Consider the following 23,941-nt stretch of genomic DNA (forward strand, 5'->3'; position numbering starts at 1 on the left):
AGGTATACCCATATCTCACCCCTTAATGGCACATTCTGTAATTAACCTGCCACTTTTATAGCTTTTTTTCATGTAGCAAAATCATCAATACCTATCTCATAAATCAGAACCAGAAACTTAGTGATCAGTATCATGTTCCTGGAAAATATAAAACTAGAAAATTACTAGTCTTCATTTTAGGTAGACTTTTTCTTGTTCCTTCATGGTAGCTTTATATTTCTTTCCTTCAGGTGAATCAAATTTCAGTCACATTTGCAAGGTGCATCTGGCATGAAGTTATGACCCTTATTCCTCTACTTTTGTGGGAAGATTGCTTCAGGGAAGAATGGAAGTTACTATTCAAGATTATTGTTTTGCAATTCAACTCACAAATATGAATATAAGGTATTTACTGTAGGAATGCAAATCTTGCATTAAATCAAGAAAATCTTCTGAATACCATTGTTCCTCATGATCACCTTTTCCTAGCCTCAACACTTAAACATTGATGTTCAATTCTTTCATGCATCTGCTGAGTCATTTGAATCTTTTCTTTCCTGAAAGTTGCACAGATCATGCAACAACACATACACTGGCCATTAACAAAGAGGAAGAAATCGTGTTGCCAAGAACTAAACAAAATAAATTCACAGTCTGTTTCTGTCTTCGGGATCCCCATCATTGCAGAAGCCACATATAAACAGCAGGGAAAAAATATCAAAAAGGCTCTAGTATATGCTCTCTGCAAAGACACTGGCACAACTGGGTGGTAGAGTTAAATTCATCTAATGACTAAGAGCTACTGGAAGCAAAAGAATATCCCTTGTCTCTTGTCCAGCATTCTTTCATCCCTTGCTTGTATGAACACTGTCATTTGATAGTGAAGATAGTAAGCCAGGAATTTGGACTTAAAAAAAATTTCCCCTTTTTTTTAGGGTTAGTTCTCTAGCAGTTTAGCTCCTACAACTGGGTGCAGAAACCAGTGAGAAGCATTTTCAGCCAAAAGGAAAAGGAAGGAGCTGGCAGCCACAGATACCTGATTAACTCCTGCAGAAACCAGTTCCTCTATCAGCTTGCAGGAACTGCAGCTCTATACTCCTACATGAAATAAATTTATCTTAATATATTCTATTTCAAGTAATTTTTCTGAGGTCACAGAGACTATTTAAAATCTGCAAAGCTTTGTTTGTTTGAGTCTATGTTATAGTTGAAAAAGAAGCATCAACAATAAATAGGAGAATGGAAATTACACTTAGCCATGAGTCTCAATTCCACATTGCATCTAATATTTTATACACATTAGACTTTTTGTCATCTTGGGTATGATCGGGAAGATGTCCCATATCAGTAACAGACAGCAACCCAGTCTTTCAAAGTAGTTGCATACGCATTTTTTATTCACTTAAAGCATATCCACATTAATGATTATAATGAAATTACTCTTTTAAATAATTATCTGTAAGGAAGAATAGAAAGCATTTCAGGACATTGTCAACTTCCTTCATCCACTTCCTTAAGTGATTAGTCACTATTCTATACCACAATATTCAGACAAGTGTATAATTGGGTGTCATTGGTAAAATAAATAAAATTAATGGTTGTAATATAACATTTTCCCAGAACGGGCTTTAGATCACTGTTCTACCCTTAAATGATCAGGGAAAAAAAAGGAGAGTTTTCTTGTTCACATAGTTTATTTGCTTTGTTCATACTGATTGTCAAGGAAAATAAATGTAGATTATTTTTCTGCTACACTTCAACAATTTCAGTGTGTCATATCAGTCTCAATGTGTCACTGTAGAGAGGAAAGACACAAACTTGCAAAATCTCCCTCACACACACAAAACACACACTCCCATGCAATATTATTGCATTTTTTCAATATTTTAATGTGTTAGTAGCTGCTATTTCTAAGCAATCAAAATCTTGTATAACCACAGCCAAGTCAGGATTTCCATCTAAGCTTTCTCTTTAAATATCAGACTAAGATATATGAAAACAAATATACTATCCAATTTCTTCATTCAATTAATTTTAACATTCTTCAATATTTTTTATAATATCCATGTAACAGCTATTCAGGAAAAACTTGAACATAGTTTATTTTTACTCTGCCAGCAATGGTTCTGATATTACTGCAGTTCTGCGATTTAAGTGAATTTAAGTGATTTAAGCAATGTGAAGCTTTTTGTTAAGGATGAAACCTTCGCTTTGACCAGTCATTAGTGCAATTGGGAAAAAAAGCAGCCAAGATTTTGGGAACACAAGCTTCCATTTGCTTTCGTGAACACAAAACGAAGCACAACTCCGTTTCAACTCCATGGGCCGAAGTGAGAACTGGCAGCACAGACAGCAGGAAAAGATGCCTAGCTCCAAAAGCAGCACTGGTACATATACATCAACAGCAACCTTAGTGAACATTACCTTTAAAGATCAAATTCAAAACCCGTTGAACTCAATATTTTTGGTTTGATAGGTGGTTTTTGGATCAGGATGTCAATGACAGAGTAATTTTATTTTTTTTTTCAATGAAGGTAACATCTGGATGTGCAACTGAGATATTTATTCTGATTATTCAATACGCAGCAACTCTTACAGTGATTGAGCAAATGATGATATAGAGTCTAGACATGTGAAAATTATGGTGAATTAAGATTCTTAAATAAAATAAAAACAATAGAACTGCATCCACAAGGCCTTTTTTAAATTTTATTTTGTACATATTTTAATTGGTTTGAAAAACCTGATATTTTTTAAAATGGCAAAATTATCAGAAACAAAGTGTTTTTTATTTTTTAAAAACTTAATTGGTATTCTTCTTTTTCTTTGTTGTTTTTTTTCCTTGTTTGACCAGTGAACTGAAAAATCAATTATAGACACAGCAGTAATTCCTGTGTCCTCAGTGGTGACAACGAGGCAAGACACAGTTGTGCTGAATCTCAGGAAAGGCACTCATGTTGCTTCATTTTCAGACGACACATGGGGTTGTAATATAGTAACAGCAGGACAAAAATGCTAATTTTTTGCCATCCTATTCTACACTATCACAGAATCATAGAATGGGTAAGGTTGGAAAGGACCAGAGAGGGGCTCTGTCCTCTTGGCAGACTCCCTTCAGATACTTATATACATTCTATATATATAAGCTATCAGGAGCCAGCAGTGTTTCCTTGTGGCCAAGAAGGCCAGTGGTATCCTGGGGTGCATTTCCAGGCTGAGTGAGCCAATCCTGCCCCTCTATTCCACCCCAGTGAAGCACATCTGGAGTGCTGTGTCCAGTTCTGGGTTCCTCAGTGCAAGAGCTCCTGAAGTGGGTCATACAAAGTTGATTAAGGGACTGGAGCATCTCTCTTACAGGGAAAAGCTGAAAGAGCTGGGCCTGTTCAGCACTAAGAAGAGGCAGCTGAGAGGCAATTCTCATCAGTGTATATATTACATATTCCCATACAATTATTTCTGAAAATCCTACAAATACACCTTATTGACAGGTCATACTTACTACTTTCACATCCCATCTTTGAACCTCAGCTACACTTGTTCACTTTGGGCACTGAAAATTTCAGATAGAGTATGCTCTACTTATACCAGTGAAGAACCAATTTAGATTAAAAGTACAGCATTATTTTTCATTTGTCTTTTACTCTGATGTCTCTTGCATCTCAGGATAAGTTCTCAGGTGAATGTCTAAAAAAACTGACTGCTTGGAATATTTGGCAGTGCCACATGTAGGTAACACACACAGAGAAAATACTGCTAACTTCAGCTCCTCCCAGGCTTCTTGGATTCAACACGATGTTTTCTCTCCTGAGAGGTTCATTTTAAAATAATAACAGTCATTCTTGATAAGTGTTTATTCTCCAGATGCTAGCCCAGGTCCTCTATCCCTCAATTAACCAAATTAGTCCACTTGGGTGAAGGATGAGCAGAATTCATATGACAATGCTATGCACACAGCATCTCTGGTAGCCTTTAAAACCTGAACTAATGAATGGATTGCCACAGTCACATTGCCAAGCATAATCTTCTGCACGATGCCAAAGAAAAATCTCATCCATCAGTTTGTCTGCCAGCTGCTATTTACAGCCATCTGTATGGGAAGACACTTCCCTTTTGGAAAAAATCAAAGAAAAACTACAATATAAGCATTCCCCTGAGAAGAGCTCGCTAATGAATATGTGAGATCTAGCCTCAGATATTCCCATAGCAAAATCTATGCACTGAAACGAACTGCTGAGTTATCTCCACTATAGAAGAAAAGACTTACTGGAATAAAGTAGCAAGTTGGCATAGTCCCAGCTGCTCTCACAAACAAAAACTACAGATGGAGCCCTTCATGTAGGATCTCTTGGACCTGGAGAGCCCTCAGTCACCTCCCAGCCTTACTGAGGCTAATTGTATTCATTCAGTCCTCTGGCAGGAGTAAGCCAGTCTTACTCAAATAAGCTTACCTCCTCTCTCAGAAAAGTTAGTGCCTTTTTATGGCAATGGCTGCAAATTATTACTTCATACCAAATTTTTAGCCAAAGAAACAGGAACACAAAACACAACTAATTTTCAGGTAGCCTGAAGGATAATTTCCTCTTCTCCATATGACCCACTCAGCCTAGAGTGTTGTCCTCCCTAGGTCTGATTTTCTAATTTTGAAGTCAGGTAATCTCTAGGTTCACAAAACCACAAAGCATTCAGAGACAAGATCACAAGCAGCAGTCATTCTGGGTGTTTCCAGCTCTTTATATGTCCACTCACTGGAAGAGGGGCAGAAGATGCTTCTGCACATTTTCCCAGTCCTCATCTCAAGCTGGGCTCCCTGACTGCAGCCTGCTTGCCAGGTCTTACCCCACCTCCCACTGCCGGAGCCCAGAGAGGAGCTGCTCTGGCACAGCCACCCCACTTGCCAGGCAGTGGAGTGGATGAGAAGATGATAACAGCAACAAAGGCTGCATGTTTCCTTATGGGACTGAAATGGCGCCACTTTGCTTTTTTGTAGATGAGATGTTTCCCACATTTCTTCTCTAGCAGCTGTGAGCTGACACAATCCTTGAGAAAGTTTGTGTAGAACTGGTAGAAAAATACTCAGGGCGAGGTGCAGTTTTGACTACAAGTCAAAAGCCCCAGTATCTCTGAGGTTGTTATCAAACACGTCAAACAAACGATATATTAAAGTGTGCAGACATTTTGCAAATTACTAGGCTGATGATTGAGATTACTAATTATATGATTTCACAGAGAAAAAAGACTAATCCAGCTTTCAGGCACTCAAAGGAACATTTGGCACAAGGACTTTTTTTTCTCTCGTACTCTCTCTTTGGACCTTCTGCCAAATATCTCAACTCAGCAAGAAGCAGTAGCACATGTTTCAGCACAGCCTTCAGCCTTTGGCAGAATACAAAAACCCCCACAATTTCTCCTCAGTCCCAGAGTGTCAGAAGACTGTAGTTCACACAATTATGGGGAACATATTTCCTGTTCCCCTAGGTGACTCTCATTATTAATTTTCTTTTCTTTCTAGCTGACCCAAATGACTGCTTTTTTTTCATTTTTCCTTTTTTAAACCCCCACCTTCTAGTACTTCCCCACCATCCTTCAGACTCTTCCACCTGGGTTAAGAAAACTCCATAGGATGTCCCAGTACACAGTTCACCATCTGAAAGAAAGATCTTAATTTTAAGTTTCAGCTTGCTTCTTTAGAGCCCCGGGCAAGCTCTTTGAAGTGCAGAGTCAGAAGAGAAACAACTCAGGCCTTTAGAAAACAATTTCTAACAAGGCACATGTCTAGTACTGTGAAATGCCTTCTTTTGGACTGATCTCCGCTGCTACAACCTTCCCTTTACATTGTTGATTCTATATAAATAGCAAGTGTCTGAGCCATGGGTGTGATGAATCAATAAGGATCTAGACAGAGTCTATGAATTGAAACTGGATGGTCTGGGAAGAGGCTGGCTATACTTCAAGACAGAGGAAAAGAAAGCACATTCCAACAAGCCAAGTAAAAGAGGAGAAACTGCCAGAAGAGCCATTCAGAGTAATGCAATGAAGAATATTTTTGCCCAAGGATTCCCAGTAGATAAGACTTTCAGATATGTCTTCTTGCTGAAAAGGTACATTTTAAGATGCTCCTAGCAGACTCCCTGGCATTTGTTTCTGAAGGAACTCTGGTTAACAGAGGCTGTTAATAGGAAACCACAGACCACCCTCATAGCTACCCAAAGTCAAAAGCTGCAAAAATATCATAGAACCCAGAACACAAGTAGTGTGCTTTTTAGCAACTATCTTGTAACAAAAGCAGCTGAAGTAATTCACACCTTAAAAAAAACCTATTAAAAACAACAATATGGACCAAAAAAAATCATAATTATCCAGGGACATTTTCAGACAATGAAGATTTGGCTTTGTGTTTAGCATCTTAATCTGTATCTCTATGGAAGCTCATACATTGCATACAGGGATGTAAGAGGCCATGCCAGGCCAGGTCAGGATCCTTTTTTCCTGCCTATTCACAAAATAAGCCAGGCACCCTGTGGAGCTAGACCACTGCTGGGACACAAGTACAGAGCACAGCAGAGCTTGCTGGGCAGCTCTTGGACAGAGTTTTCTGGGACTGTACACCTGAAGCAAAATAAAAGCAAATTATCAGTAAACTAATTTTCTATTACCTTACAGAAGTCAAGCTTCCTGCATTGAATATGAGACTCACAGACCAGCCAAGCAAGTCTGCCTCCTGCCGTGGAGCAGAGAGGTACTATACATACAGCCTATGGTGCTGTGTTGTTCCTACTGAAAGGGCTAGTGAAGGGGCCATGCTCAAGGCAAGCTTCCAAATAGGTAAATAGGTCCAGCTCCCACAGCTCCTCCTCTGCCATGTTACCCAACACCCAGATCCATCATTCTCCCACAAGAGCCACAGCAATGCTTCTGCAGGTGCCAGGAATGAGGCAGTGTCCAAGATGTTATGTCAGTGCCAGAGACTGGTCATGCCAAAAGGAGAGTCCAAAGAGGCATCCACAGCATTCACAACTTTCTCACCATTGTGAAATTGCAAAGGAGGAAAAGGAGAGTGGTTGGCTCTCTGGGAGATATGATATCTAAAAGAAAAAATAAGTTAATGTTTGAATTTTAATGCAACACTTGCCAATAGGAACTAGCAAGGAAGACAAATAGACAAAAACCTACTGCACATAAAATTATAGCATTCTCTACTGACTGCATACATTTTTATGACTGCACATTTTTTTATCTTTTTGCTACTTTAATGTAGGATTTTCCTCACAGAGGTGAACATTAGAACCTCAAAACCTCAGACCACACATTGCACTGAAGTGTGGTTTTTAATTAAATAATTGAGAGATTCGGTAGCAGTTGTTATCTGTGGGCTATTTTGATTCTTTCAAAGTCCCAAGTGCAAAGCTGAATGCCACATACAATACGTTGTAGTGCACTTTATTTGTCTGCCAGTGTCTAAAGATGTGCAAAAAATGACAGCAGACTATTTATAAATATCCACAGGAATGTGCCTCTTTCCAAGGTTAGCTGAAATTGTAATGGGGAAATAACTGACTACCCACAATTCCCTACAAATATCTACACTGCCTCACAACGAAATATTTTTACTGCTTTAGTTCTAAAAATCGCACCAGAAAAAATACATGACTGTTAAATAACTGTCCAGGTCCACAGCACTGATATGCTGTGAAGAGAGCCAAGTGTAATCTTCTTTAGCCTGTGGAAGACTGTCACAAAACCCGAAAAAAAATTGCTTTCCCCTTCAATCCCCCACCTTAAAAGCTGAACAGTGAGGGGACACACCAGAGGATTTGACAAAATGCCATTCATGAGACATCTTGTCTAATCACATACACAAATCTAGCAGGAGTTTTATCTTTACAGGGTTCACAAGTCAGGGAAATCTTCAGAATTATCCTAGCACACATCCTTCAGGTGCAGCTGTAGTTAGTAGATCATTGTAAAACTAAAAAGATGAGGAAATCAGAAACTGGCAGCAGAAGGAGCCAGCATTTCCCAACTTCAGTGGGACAGCCTTGCTTTAACACTCAATTCTTTATGTGGAAGTGCTGCCTTGTCTAGGAATTCTATGTTGACTGGGCACCTATAATTTCTAAGGAATTAGACCCACAATAAAAAAGTAAACATGGGTACTGTGAATCTCCTTTTATTTCACACACAACCACTCTGATATTTGTTTTTTTCTTCACTTGGATTTTTGCTTTAATGAACGGGCTGCATAACACAGATGTAATCTGATTATTACTGATCCTTTGCCTCATCTCTCCAAGGGAGGCACATGTTATTCCACCTTTCCTTTCTCATACAGTTGTTTCTAAAGTCTAGCAACACATGTATTATGATTACATTAATATATTGCCATCTGATAGAACAGAAGTCAAATTTCAGCAGTTCATGCATGGTTCAGAGCCCCATAAGCAGTGCACATCAGTGTCCAAACCTGCAAACTGGAAATATTGCTAAAATTTTGTCCCTGATATTTTTTCTCAGGTACTGTACATACCAACATAAACACATACACAATCAAGGACATACAAGTGTCTCCAGACAGAAGAATCCAATTTTTTAACATAGCAATGCATCTTGACATTTTTATTCACTTTCTGAATATTATAGCATCATTGACTATATTATTATTACAAAAATGAGAGCGGGGTTTCAACTGTTCTCTACAAAACCAAAGACACATCACCATACACTGGATGTCTAGAGTGCCTAATCTACAGGACATCCCTGTATAATCAATGCAGCTAGAGAAAGATGCACCTCCAGAAGGTATTACCTAAATTTTAAGTGTGCAAGATTAAATCCCTCCTTAAGGGAAACAGCTACATCAGGAAAGATATTACTTGATCCCTGGTTAGTCATATCATCTGTGAGACTGCCCTTATTGGAATCTGACATTGCCACAATACTGAAACAGGCCTAACAGAGATCAATGCTCTGTAATGAACGTGTCTGCTCCAAGAATCATAATATATATGTATAGCTAAACTAAGCTAAAATAGATCCACTGATTTATTGTCATTTGTAAAGTTGGATTTTAAGATCTATTACATTTGCCAGGACCCAGCAGAGGAGTCACAGGCAGGTCCAAATAGAACACTCGAGTCAGAGGAAGAAAAACACTCCCCAGGAGCTTTTAAAACTTTGCTAGTTACGGTAGTAACATATCAAGACTGATTTTCGAAGTTCTCTTTAAACAGTGGACTTTCTCCTTCAAAGAAAAAAAAAAGAGACATCCTGGATTTAAAATACATCACCAATTTATTTCTTCATTGTATTAATAAAGGGACACAAAAATACACAAAATCGGGAGTTTTTAAATCCCACTCTATAGCCATAAAGTAACATTTCTATATTTTTCTCCTGGTTGTTTGTAAGAAGGAAATCTCATTTTCCTATCTTCTCTTTAATTGTTCATAATTGCTATGCATAAACCTAGGAGACTTTTCCAAAAATAAAGCAAAAAATAAATGCCAAAGAAACATAAAAAGTTCATTGAAAACTATTGAAATTGTTACCCTCTAATGATTATCGTTATGAAAAATTGAGTGATATTTTATAGTTTAACTCCTCTCTCTTACAGTGACTCTATTAGGATAACCCATAATTCAGAATTTTTCTACATTTTTCATGTAAGTCATAATGCTGCTTAAGTGTAGACTGCTGCATTCCTAGCAACCAGCAGAAAAGCAAATTAGAGTATAAACACTCCTACAGATCTGTTCTAAAGACAGATTTTTAGGAGAGCTTTTCTGGCAGCCAAAAATAATCTGATAATAGTCTGATTAGTGGGACATTTTACTTTTTTTATCCCCATACGCTATTAATTAGTATGACAGTTTTAAATGGGAGCTCTTCACAGGGTTTATTACATATTTAGGTTAAAAATGTTCATAAGGCTAATTCAGAAAAATAGAAACAAGAACTAGAGTTGAAAAATATATTTCCTTCAGCAAAATCATGATTTTAAAAAATATTTTCAGTAACTACTGTTAATAGTGTCCTATTGTCTGAAAAGAGTAGCATTGTTTATTTCAGAAAGATAAAAAATAATGAAGCTAAAATATTGCCTGTGATGAAATAAACCACATGTACTGCAAAAATAAGAGTATGATTTCAATATGCCATTCATAGTATTTTTATTTACTCACTTTCTCACTTTCAGAACAAAGTACGAAAATCTTACGTTCTAAAGGCCTTTAACACAAAAATTGTTTATATCCTATCACTGGAGGTCTTAGTCCAAACTAATTAAAATATTTTTCTGCTTTGCTATTTCCAAAAATAGCTGACTGATTCTAAACATTTTTTAATACTTCTACAGCTACAAAATAGCTGATCTAGAATGTGACAACAATATATAGTGCTCCTTTTAGTTTGCTTTTTTAGGTTTTTTTGAAAGAAAATTTAAAATTACATCAGTTTTAAAATTCTTTCTTTTTCTCTAGCACTTGGAGAAAAGTACTGAACAATTTACTTTATTGCACATTTGTGAAGTAGAATATACCTACCCCCACTGGTGACCATACTCTTTTCTTCAGTCGTGTTCCTCTTTACAAGCTGTTTTTCAGAGTAAACCCAGGAAAACCTAATGACAGTAATGTTCTAACAGAAGAAGGGTGGAAAATGTGTTCTGTCCATAAATCTCTTTGCAGAAAATGCATCTTGCAATTTGCAGGGCAAAAACTAAAAAGTCATGAAAGTCATGAGATAAGATCACTGATCCCTGTGTAATGGGGCTCCTCCTAATTCCCTACCTTTTATCTATCTCTATCCAATCTCATCTTCTTTCCTAATATTAGGCAGAGTGCCTGAGTGCACTTCATTCCTGCAGTCCTCCAGAAGACACTTCCAGGACTGATGATCATCTAAACAATACTATGAACAGGAGTGGCCTAAGGAGGATGAAAGGTTAAGTCTTTTCTCAGATGTTTCTGGGGCGCAACCTCTGCAGGATGTCCTTTGTCTTCTGCAACACACCTTTCTAGCATACAATGTTTTGTTACTATGAATGACAAAATATGGACCATTTACTTTTCATAATTGAGATTTTCTGGATTTTCTCAGTTTTTTTAAAACATAAGCATAGACATAGGAAACAGTATTTTAACTCTCCTAAGACAATTTTTAACCAAAAGTAGGAGGGAAAAAAGAGATTTACATAGATTTCATATGCACAGTATGCAGCAGTGTGACAAAATGGCACAAAATTACTCTTTCTCCTTCTTTATTTAAACTTTTCTCTCAGATATAGCCATTTTTGGTCCTAATATCTCTGGCAGATGTTCTGGGGTGAATGAGGCAATTAAGAATCCAAAATTCCCGTTTCTTCTAGATGCTTCTTTTCTCAATATTCTCTCACTGGATACATATTTACTTTCCACTCAGGTGTGTAGCAATTAGCACACCTTCTGGGTTCCATTTCACAAAATTTCCACAGTTAATCTGACACATGCCAATGCATCTTAGATGAAAATTTAGCATCAATAATATTTTTTTCTATCAGTAGCATATCTACATAATATAACAAAATTGAATGAAGTTTTAAATAAGTATTTTAGTTTAGAAATATCCTCATTGTGTTTTGCACGGGTACAATACTTTCTGCTATCTGTCTGATTTTTAAAACTAAACTTTGGTTTTCCTCAGTCTCTCAGCTCACTGAAGGAATCTAATTATGGTTTTGGTCTTTTCTGTGATCAGTTCTATTCACTGAGATTGAACTACAGGCTACAGATACATACATAGCCTTGGGTTCAAAACCTGGTTCCAGAAAAATTCTGACCTTTTCAATAATTCAGATATCTTCCTCTCATACACATCTCTGGAGCATAAACTCAGCTGAAGCAATTCTAATAACTTCCATCTAAAAATACAATGGCACAATGTACCCAAGATTTGTGTTGGTCTTAACAGGATAGTTCTATTGTGTATGTACTTTCTGCAGCTCTACATTCATCCAAAATAAACCACACATTCAGATTTATACTTCAGTCATTCAAGGGCACCTGATATTGAAGCCAGAAGTTTTTTGCAGAAAGAATTCTAAGTCTACTGCATTTACTTGAGAACAATATGAGTACAAGAGTTACACAAATCTATGGGGAAAAAAAGAACAAGACAGACTTGGCAGCTCCTGCCTCAGCCTCCTCATCATTAAGACAGAATTCTTGTTCAGCCTGGTGAAAGAGACCTGCACAAGGCAGAGTGCTCTTTTATGATTTCCCTGCTTTCTGTCATCTGAACCCCCAAGCCAGCTCCCTTCCTTCAGTAAATATGCCATGGCTTTGCTCCCATCTAAGTAAAGAAGTGGGTTTTCCCTGGCCATAGTTAAATGGTACTTTTGCACTCCCAAAGGGAAGGTCAGAATTTCACTACTATTTCTTTGCAAATCTAACAGTTCTTCCAGACTTTGCATGCACACAAATATCTTAAGGGCTGGTGCCAAGAGGATGGGGCCATACTGTTCAGTGGTACCCAGTGACAGGACAAGGGGCAACAAACAGAAACTGAAACAGGAAATTCAGCCTGAATGTGATGAAAAACTGTGTTCCTGTGAGAGTGTGTGAAAGACTGAAATGTTACAGTTAATGGCCTAAACATTGTTATGAAGAATTTTTTTCCCAGTATGGCAAAACTGTACAAAGAACCTTCAACCACTGAAGCCCATCCCTCCCTGAATATGCCTCCTGACTAGAACTTTGGAATCTGAGTTAAGCCCCCTAAGGGAACTTGCGATAAGACAAAGGTGACACTATATTCAATTATCTCAGGTCTAGGGAGAAGTAAACAAGGCTGAGGAAGAAGAAAGTATACACAAGGAGGCCAAACCCAGCAGCTGTCCTGAAAATAATCTCTGCCTGGGTTCAGGGTGGGGGAGGCCATAGCTCACAGGCTCATCTGCTGAGACCAGGTTTGCAAACACTTCCCCTCAATCAAGGGAAGGAGGAGAGTTTTGGGTGTGTGGAGTAACCTCTGGTTAGAGGGAGTGAACATCCATCCTCCCTCATACAAACTGGCTCCGTTGTAAAACCTCCCCACCCCGGAAAGGCCACATCCATGGGAAATTCATGTGAGGGACAGCTGAGGGGGTGTCATCATCCATCAAAGACTCCCAAATCTCCCCCAGGCTGATTCCTGAGGCCTTGCACCAGGGGACTACACATGATCCAAGTAACACAACAGATGCAGAGTCTGCTGCAAGAGACAGTGTCAAACTTGTCTCCCTCAGGGGAGGAACCTGGGGGGTTCCCACCTTGTCTGAACTTGCATTAATCCATTGAACTCTGTTTTATTGAATGCTCACCACCAAGAAGACCAGAAGAGGATCAATGCGACACCATCAGGTACCATTATCTACTTAATCTGTCTGTCACTATTTTTCTCTCTTGCCACCCCCCTCATACCTTTTTCTATTTCTTTCTGTCTCTCTGTCTCTACCTCATATTTACTATTAAATCAAATCCTTACTGTTGTCTTCAATGTATGGTCTCATTTGCACCTTAATTCAGGCAGAAGCATCTCTCTAAAAATTTTAATTAGATCATAACAGGGTAACAGACCATTGGAACAGGTTATGCAGAGAGGTTGTGGAGCCTCCTTCTCGGGAGATATCCAAGACCTGCCTGGACACCATCCTGTGTAACTTGCTCCAGATGAACCTAGATGATCCCCAGAAGTCCCTTCCCACACCAACAATTCTCTGATTCTGTGTATTTTAGCTCAACAAGAAGAAATGGAACAAATGTAAAATCCAGGTTTAACAGCTAAACCTTTTTTAACACAACAGAATGACATTTGCAGAATGATATACAGATATAAATAAATCTGTCACAGATCAGATTTCACTGGCTTCTGAACTGCAAAATGAGAGTCTATTTGAAAATTAGAAATAAAATAAGACCTTTAGAATTTTATTCACACTTTATGACCCTGATACATGAGAAGAGCTTTTAGGCAGATAAGAAAGCAACATCCAAACCGAGTCCTCCTGATAAGAGACTTTCCAAAAGTTCCAGAAGCTGTCCAATAGGTTGTAAATTATTTTATATAGAAATTCAGGGAAGTATTCACACTTACACTTAAAGCTTGAGTTCTCACTTTTTGAAAGGAATGAGCTCTGAAGGGTGTTTCAGAGAACCTAGAAGAGATGCCTAAAAACTAAAACTGTGGAAAATTCCCTGAGTTTTCAGTTAGTTTGGAAAATCACAACTATTTTGTGAAACACCCATAAATAAATTATAAGCAGTTAAAAAACACTAAAATGGTCCATGTAAGCTATTTCAACTGTGATGACCTTGCATTTTCCTCTTTCATCCAAGTCTCTCGTACCTCTTACACACATATGCATACATATATACATTGTCTTCTAAACAATTACAAATTTTTCAAATTTGCATTGAGTCTTTTATGGCTGGACTCACGACCTCAAAGGCCTTTTCCCACCTAAATAATTCTATCATTCTATAATTCTAATTCTCTATGGCCGAAGAAGACTGCCTCAGTAAGCCTTAAAACAGTAAATTCCCTCAGCCCCCCCAGTGACCAGAACTCAATTTTTTGTTCAGAAAAAATCTTTATAAACCGCAAACCAAAACAAAGAAAATATTTTTCTATGCATACTTCCTAGAACAGCTGACTGCTTCTGAATGTTTCCCTGGCACCTACCTGTATGACTAAAGAACAGCTGTTCTAAATATGACATTGTATAAGCAATTACTAACACTGTTGTAGAGTAAATTCAGTGAAGAGCGTCAAGAGAGAAGGGCACAGTCTTTATACATCAGCAGCAGAAAATTAATACAGATGAAAATTAGATTAACATATGCCCTGAATGTCATAGAAATAATCTCTACATGGGATGTGCTTTTTCGGGCACAAACCAAACAATCTGCATATGTGAAACCTTTGAGTCAGTATGCAGTAGATACCAGCACATATATGGGGCAGCCATTGTTGATTGTATGGAATGTGTATCAGAAAGTCTAAGGGACATTGCAAAAATCTTAGTACTGGCACTACAATATATGCCCTCCATGCAGGAAAGCAGATGTTGACTTTGAAGATAGAATTGGTCCTAATCCTGCCATTACAGTAATTTTACACTTCTAGATAGAACAGTTTGTGGTGTAAGGGACCTTAAAGATCATCTAGTTCCACACACATACTGTTAAAGGATCAGACTGTAATTATAACACGATATTAACTCGTATTTGACTTATAAAATTATATGATCTTAAAATCTTACATTTTGAGAAAATATAATGTTAAGGAAACTGTAAACTATTCATATTTTCTTTTCAATTACATTCTTGTTTGATGTATTTCCATGTATTTCCAGTCCCAGATGGATTTCTCCAAGGAAAAAAGACACGAAAAAATGAAATTGTCATACTAGTGGAGAAAAATCTGTTTGGTTTTGCCACCACGGAAAGCTGATTTCAGGGTCTTGGATATTAGCTTATCATGACTGTCCAATATATATCAAGATAATCCAAGCATTGGCTCCAAAGCCATCAGAAGACCCAAACACAGCCTTTTCTATATTTCATGCAAAATTCCAAGGCTGGAAACTTCAATTATGAGGTACATGCAGAGCTTTCCTGAACATAAGGATTCACATTCTCAGAGTTACTCAGCAGACTCTTGTTACCAGCATTAAGTATTTTTATAGAGACAGAAAATGACATTTCCTGAGAAGTTTTACTTGTGTAAACTCGTTTGATATCTACCTTTAAAATTTTGTAATAATTTTCCTGTTTACAACTCCTATATTACATGTCTTTACTGGAAGGATCCTCTTTAAAGACAGTATAGCTGGTACACTCAATGGGTAAAAATGTTTTCAGAAAGCGGGAAGATTCTGGGGAGTGGGCACAGGCAACTGCAGCAATGCCACTGGCTTGCTGTGGCACAGCATCCTGCTCCATGATGTATGACAGGAGTCTCCAGGTCACTAAGCAGTCCTTCTCTTCCTTCCTGACCATAGCTGCATCTAACATCTATTGTTTTCCTGTTCAACTCCAAGGAAAAGTTTATTTAAGACATTCTCTATGTCATTATATACATTTAGGCAAATGAAAAATTCAGAATAAAAATGCAAGCCCAGAAAATAATAATTTATGTATGGAAATGCTAATAAAAATATGTATTGCTATGTGCTGCATTAATTGAGCACTTAAAAAGTTAACAAAAAAGGAAAACTCTGATCAACAGAATCCAAAGGAATATATTGTATAACTATTTATTTCATACTATTTATATAATTTTAATAAAAGCTGTGGCATGCAAATGTAATCCTTCTGTTTTCCTAGGCATACAGATAAAGAAATGTAGTAGAATGGATTACTCAGTATACATAACAACTCTACTGAAGGAACTGGAAACCAAGAATATAAAACTAGAAAATTAGGTCTGATTCCAGTATTAGGGAAACATCAACATTTACTCATGATAGGAAGAAATAAGAGAAGGATAAGCATACTATCAGTGTTTTGTTCAGTCCTAATATCTTGCAGTATTTTCCTAACAAGGAAGTATAGGAAAGCTTTTCTTCTGAAAAAGAAATTGGCCAAAGAGACAGTTGATTGGTGGGACAGTTATCTAAAGGAAGATAACATTACTGTAAATGCAAATATTAAGAGGTTTGGAATTTGCAACTGTAAAATCAACTTTATAATTTTTACTAAAATAAATATTTTTGCAATCATCTTCTTTCCTCCACAACATAAAATCTGAATGTATTTAAGAAAATTACTGAGTACTTACTTGTGGAAAGTTAATAAAAATTTGGCACAAGGAATCCAAGATACAAAAAAACAGCCCCACCATTTTCCTTTTCTTACAAAAACCTCAAGAAGCCATACTACTTGCCAAATATAAACTGAAATATTTTTAAGTGATCAGTATAAGGGAAAATTCATGATATATCATTGCAACTCTGAAACTTATCCCTCCGTGGCTGCTTCAAGGACAGAGAAGATTCACAGCCAAGGTGACAGTGGGAATGGGGTAAAAATAAAGGCAGCCATCTGCTGTGATGGAGCTGGCAGCATAGGGAAGAAATAGGCACAACTCTGCTATTGCCATGATATCTACACCCATTTCCTAGTGAACCATCAGAACTACTGGCACCTTGGCAATAAGAGATCCTTTTTCCCTTTAGACCCTGGCAGAAGGCCAAGGAATGTTATCTCCTGAATTCTAACAGACATGGTATTAACCTTTTAGATTGCAGTGACAGATACTGATACAAAAGTGTTTTACTGACTGTTCTATTTTATCTTCAAGCAAATGACAAATTTTTGGATTAGGTTCTGATCCTGATGACTGAAACTCAAATCATGCTCAAGCTAGATAAGAGCATCTAATTTCTTTATTCCCCATGCCTGCTAAAATAGCTATCATCTTCCTTTGTTTCTATATTTAAATGTTAATTACACATAAAATTAAGTTAGTGAAAGCTGCACACAAAGTATTCTCATTTAAAAGAGTCTCTCTGGGCCAAATTTCCACAAAAGATAAGATGGTCCATGTTTGAGACAGCAAATATGACAAGAGTATTTGAATGAAGCAGGAGTTACAGAAAAATAATACATTAGTGGATGCATCCATCTAATATTTTGACAGACCCTTCTCATAGTTTCCAGACTCACCTGGCAACTCCTAAGACATCCACACACATTCCTCTGCATGCCTGAAAATTCCCTCATTTAAATATTAAACATTTTTTTTTTCCTTATTCCAGTAAAGAAGCTAGGAATATGCAGAACAACACTTCTGTCCTTTGACAGGTCCACACAACCAGAAGGTGGATTTATGCACAGGTTCAGATCCCTCAACAAATGTTACAGTACAGATATTTCAAAAAAGTGCAAATTGAGGAAAAAACAGTACTGCATCAGCTTACCCTTTATATTACAGCCCCCATAGGGGAACTGGGAGACCTGAATTTAGTGCCCTCTTTAGCTCACAGTTCAAACCACATATCTTATGTCCCCAAAGAATGGCATTGCCTCCAATCAGACTCACTCAGCTCACTCGAAGGAAAACAAGGAGCATGCAGTTATTTAGTGATTACTTTGGTGAAATGAAACGAGATTTCTTGTATCTGATTTCTGTCCTCTACACTGAGGTTACTTTATGTTTTTAAAATTGAATACAAACACCTTCTATTTCTTCATTATGAATTCTGTATTCTACATAGTGTAAAATCCTCAACAGAAGGGACAAATATAAATCAATACTAAACCACTATAACCTCATGATGAAGGTATTTCTACAGAAAGATTTAATACTTCAGAGATCTCCAATGTAACCATTAGGACTATTCTCTATTCTTATCTAGACAGAGTCTCTAAACATTAGTTATATAGTGTCTTGCTTCTCATTGTCATACCCATTCCTAAACTCTGGGCATGTATGGCACAGGCTACATCACAACACTGGTGCCAGCAGTGTTCCTGCCTCAGCAAGGCAGCTGAAGAAGGCAGACTTATCCAACAAGTGTGACCTAACCACCAGCTTTAAAGGCTCGGTGGCTCCATCATTCAGCTGGATTTCATAACAGCTCCTCCTCTGCAAGGAGAAACCAAAATTAATTATCTCCTTAAGAACAGAAAGACATTCCTTCAGACTTCTAATGTAGTTTGAAATCACAGACAAGTAGGAGCAGCAATTCTGCATCACATATGATAGTTTAATTTACCTATATGATAGGCATCAGATGAATAAGTTCAGCTTCTGAGGGACTTTTTTAAAATGAAAATAAATTATCATGACTTTTCATAACAAGTCAAAAATATGCAATTATTTATCTACCTAGAGTGTTTTGTGGTTCCATAACAAATTCCTTCTGGCATGCATGCATTCATCATTAGCCATATTTTTAAATTACATTTTTTCTCCAGGATTTAAAATTAAAGTTGAACTTGCTGTTTTGTATTTTGAGAAATATTAAACTATGTTTAGATTCAAAAGCAGTCTTCATTTAAATAGAATATTTTATTGCATTATCAGTGTAAAAAAAACATAGTAATTAAAAAGTTCACAGATTAATTTCTTTTGAAAGAGTTTTTCATTTTAGAGTAGAAGTTTTGTGTAACAGTAGCCTCTTCTCTAGAAAGGAGGGCTTGTAAAGGGGTATCAGCACATTTTTTCTCAAAAGGACCAGTTCCACATTTGACACCTTAAACATGGGCTGTGATACAACGGTCATCAAATCAATTCATGCTGTCTATGACAGAAATAGCAAAAAGGCAGTGATGCTGAACTGATGTCTGCCTGCCATATCTGCCAGCAAACACTATATGTTTGTACGGGTTTGTTTGTTTTCCAAGGGCTAGCAATGTGTAGGAGGATCAGGATTAATCTTTATCTGTTTTTTGACTTGTACACTTGAAAATATCCTTTTGGAGATTGACATGCCTCTCTCCTCATATGTAGCTACTGCAGCACAAATAATTCTGGTACTGCAAGCTGATTCTCAGGTGCACATGATTGAGTGAAACACCCGCCACCATGGTATCAGGATCCATAGCAAAATGAAAAAGAAAAAAAAAAAAAAAGCAGATTTACTGGTTTGTTTTTTTTTCCAGAAGACAGGATAAATGGAATATAAGTATGTGCACAGCAAGGAATCACGCTGAAGAACTCGTAATTCTGTGTGCTGGGAAGAAAAGAGCAAGATTTGTATTGTTTTAAACACTGTTTAACATTCTTAGCTCTTGGACTTACTGTACAGAATGATGAAACTTCAACCATCAGTCAAGATAATGGGAGCAGAAGTATCTTCAAACCAGACCTCTCAAGAGAAAGAAGGATGGATTTGGCACCCACACACATCACACTGAAAAGATACAATCTGAAATCCCATCTTGTAACCCTGTTGCTTAATTGGTCCTCAGAGCCTGGTTTCCCATGCCCTGTCTTAGCCTCTATTTTTCTTGTTGCTGACTTGTGAGTTTTCATTTGTGCCATATCCCTGAAATAAATGCAACAAGCCTAGATAGTCTGTCAGAATAATTTGTTTATATTCCTTCTGAAGTCTGCCTGGAGAGCAGAATGCTCATTAAACAATTTTTCACACACTGATGATCCTTTTCTTCTTGTACTTTTTCTTTTCTTTAAGAATAGCTTTCTGAAAAAGAGATAGGTTTGAAAGTTAGTGCAACTAGTGAATAATATGAGTAAGTCAACAGGAAAGTAAAGATTTTTTTTTAATGCAGATTATTGATTTTTGGAATTGTAGGGGCTCCTTCAAACTCATTAGGGTTTGTCATGTGAATATGTTAGTAAGGACTTCTATAAATGAAGATTAATGATGCTAGGAATAATTAGTGCTGAAAAATCTCACATGTTTCTCAGTATTTGGAAACTCCATGCAAATGTGAACAGTGTCAAACAGTGCAAACATTCTCCTTCAATATACCTTAGCTCATTTTTGCCATGAGAGCAGGGGGAAGATTTTCTATGACACAATGGGAATTTAAACTCCCAGTATCTTTGGAAATCAATAGTAATTGAGCTGCATAACTCTGATTTTTGCTTTTTAAAAAAAACCCCAATATTGTGAGTGTAGCTGATTTACTAAATTCACAAGCCAAAATCTTTCTGAATATTTTTTCTTTCCAAAAGAAATTTAACAGGTAAAGTAGCTGCTTTTCCAAATTAAACACTCAAGTCATACTTCTCATTATTATTTTTTCCTGCAAGACTTCTTCATATATTTTCTTAAAGGCATGAAAAGATACAAGTTAAAGAAAAAGGACGTTTCTGTTAGCTTGCAGGAATTTAAAGAAGTCCCTACAGCTAATAATCTGATTTTTAAGGGGGGCCCATGCACTATTCTTTTTTATCTAAAAAAAAATTAAATTAAGTACCCCTTCAATTATCTCTGCTCTAAGGCTGAGGCTCAAACAATAAACACTGTCCAAATAATCAATGGTGTAGTTCTGCTAGGGTTTCACTTGCACAGAAAAGCTACAATTGGTGGTGGATGTTTTTATTCTCAATTATGAAGCACTAAATCCCAAAATAGTCCTTATGGTTATAATTTGTTTCTGTGAAATACATGGTGATAGGTTTTACTCATCAGTTTTATGAAAAGCATAGCAAGCATACTTTGGCAAAGTTTAAATTCTATAGAAGCAAACACAGCTTGACCAGCCCTTGCATATGGAATCAAAATGGTCTGGATATAGGATTTTTGGGTGTTTAAAGAGAAATAATCAAAGCAAAAGAATTTTGAATAAAGGCTAGGATATCTTGGTTCTTTTCCAGCAGACAACTAAACAGGGAAGCCACAGCAGAAATCAGTATTCTGGTTTGGAAAGGGAACGAGGCTGAGCAAAGGGTATTGGAACAGTTCTTGTCTGGCATGATGCCCACTTGTTGGCCTGCAGGACCACATCAGATTCTGTTTTGTCTGCAGTCAAATTGCAACTGGTATAAGACTTTGCAGAAAGTGTCTCTGCATCCTGAAATCTTTAATAAATGGGGCATTTTGAAGAAAGGTATCTTCACACAACAGAAAAATATCTAGCAGCTTGATATAGAAAAATACCTGCTCCTATAATAATCCTATCATCAGAGTGAACATTATAAAATGTACATGGAACCAGAGAAATAAACTAACTGAGTTTTTTTTAATCCTTCCTCTGGGTTTAACTCCTTAGATTGTGATAATGTTCATGTCTCACCCTTGCTTTACCAGGTTGTCAGAGCTGATTCTGATCTTGTTTAATCTGATAAATAGCCAACAGACACTATATGACAATGAGAAATGGAGTTCAAAATCCTGTTATACTGCAGATCACATTCCCAGTTATATTACCCTATGAGAAGGTATTAGTTTGTGAATCTGGAGAGCTTGTTCCTTATGTTAATGTTAACAGAAACACACATGCAAAAGAAAGACTTTTTTACAATATTAAATAATCTATCACAGCTTGTGCTGGTATGTATACATACACATTAAGGGCTGGAACGACCAAGAGGAAACAAATACCACATTGTCACAAACAGTTCCTGATCAGGTGTTAGGAGCAAAGCATAGAAATCAGTCAATTCTGCAAAGCAGCAGTCTTTTTTGATGATGCAGCAATCTCATTCAATACACATTACCCATGAAGTTAATCTTGGTAGATAACTGCACACAGAAGCATCATATAAGTTATTAGATATTATTTCTTTCTAGGGTTCATTCCAGGAATTCATTTGCATCATATATATCTGCTGATATAACTATTTTTATGAGACAAAAAGTATTCATTATCTTTTTTATTTTACCACATTTTTTAGCATTTTTTTCAGCTATACCATCACTACAAAATTACTTAAACTTTCAATAAATTAGTATAAGTCTATCAATTGAAAACTCTCACTCTTTGATACTGATTAGTGAACAAGTATCAGGAGACACAAATATACACGAGGATAAAAGGTCGCATAGACCAGACCCCTCTGAATTTGTTGATGGAGGCCACAGATAAAACAGTATGATAGAACAGAATACAATATCTTACCTTTATGATGATTTGCCCCAGATGCTAATTTCCCCCACAGAGTTACAACAACTATTATTATTAGCAGTTTTCCTTTTGTTGCTTTCTGTAAGTATCTCTTATTCATCCTGAAAAGAAAAATACACAAAAATAAATATTTATCTCAGGATTTCTTAAAAAGACATATTTTTTCTTAATTTAAGGAGAATTTACTAAGTTTTTAAGTGTCCAGCTCACAATCCTAAAGTCTTAAAGTCCTCTGCTTAGCTCTAAATGAGCATAGAGCAGCAACATAACCTCTCTCCCTGGTCTGACAGCATTCCTCCACCCTAGTCAGTACCAGGAAAATTCAACACCCATCATCATTTCTCTCAGGACATGAACAATGTTCATAACCACGGCAGACTCCAAAGCTGGTAAGCAGGATGAACCCATGCATCTCTGAGCAGGTTTTGGAAAACTTGGTCTTGAAAAACAGGTTTTAAGCAGTTCCACTACTGAGTCTGCAGCCAGTCATGGTAGTGCAGCTGTCTCTGATCATACAGTGGTGTTTTTAACTTTTGGGATTGCAGCTCTTTTTGGATTGTGCCCAGGAGTCCTAAGGCAATAGAAGATTTGAACAGACCTTCACCTCTTGTACCAATCCTCCTGCAGAGAAATCCTGTTAGGAAGACCTGAGTGGTTTGGAAACATGAAGTAGAGCAGGGCAGATTCACTACCTTCTCTTCTGTCTACCCTTGGGTAATGAAAAGATTTGATTTACTGCACCAAGGGAAATTGCACAGAGCTCCCTTCGTCTCACTCAGTGATGTTTTCACTTTGGCAGCAAGCCACCAGCCTGGTTCAAGCACGAGATAACATATGACTTATTTCTCAGTAACCTCCTCCAAAGACAAAATACCCCTCCACCTGCCAAAAAGACAAGTTCATACATGTAGGTCTAGTACTTAAGGATTACAATCGTGCAGAGGGTGGCAAGAGGTACAATATTGAGTCCTTCTCTCACTTCTTCCCTGTGGGTTCTTCCTAGGGAGCTGGCTATGAAACAGCTCTACATAATGGTCATGTTTCTGCTGATAGGTCAATAGAACAATGATAACTATTTCAAACCGTTTATACTAGAAAAGCTGAAAATTTGATCACTTGAACAAAATTGCTGAAGTATTGTAATGCCTGGAACAGTTTTTAGGTGGTTTTTCTGAGCAGGAAAAAATGCATTGCTTCATTATGGTCGCATATTTGTCTCCTATTATGTTCATAAGAAACCCAAAGGAATTCAAGTGCATTTCTTTTCCTCTGCTTGTGTACGCTGCTATCTTGAGCAACCACAACTCTGAAATGCAGACTGCTCTAATACTGCTATATGTTCAAAGTCCCAAATAATTTTCCACTTCCTCAAAACAATTCCTCTCTTTTCAGCAAATTTCTTTCAA

General features: G+C 37.2%; 1 protein-coding gene across 15 annotated transcripts in view; it reads right to left on the reverse strand.

Moving 5' to 3' along the window:
* Window positions 1–23,941, reverse strand: part of TAFA2 (TAFA chemokine like family member 2) — a 185,822-nt gene that overhangs the window by 26,765 nt on the left and 135,116 nt on the right. For all 15 annotated transcript variants that reach the window (XR_015803956.1, XR_001404158.2, XR_015803950.1 and 12 more), the window contains one exon: window positions 22,530–22,636. Coding sequence is in view for 3 of the 15 variants with exons in the window: in XM_088165610.1 (XP_088021736.1) it covers window positions 22,530–22,636 (107 nt within the window). In the remaining 12 variants the exon portion in view is untranslated. The remainder of the gene's footprint in view (window positions 1–22,529; window positions 22,637–23,941) is intronic.

This window comes from Sturnus vulgaris, chromosome 5, assembly GCF_052056855.1.
Source record: "Sturnus vulgaris isolate bStuVul1 chromosome 5, bStuVul1.hap1, whole genome shotgun sequence".
NCBI classification, from domain to species: Eukaryota; Metazoa; Chordata; class Aves; order Passeriformes; family Sturnidae; genus Sturnus; species Sturnus vulgaris.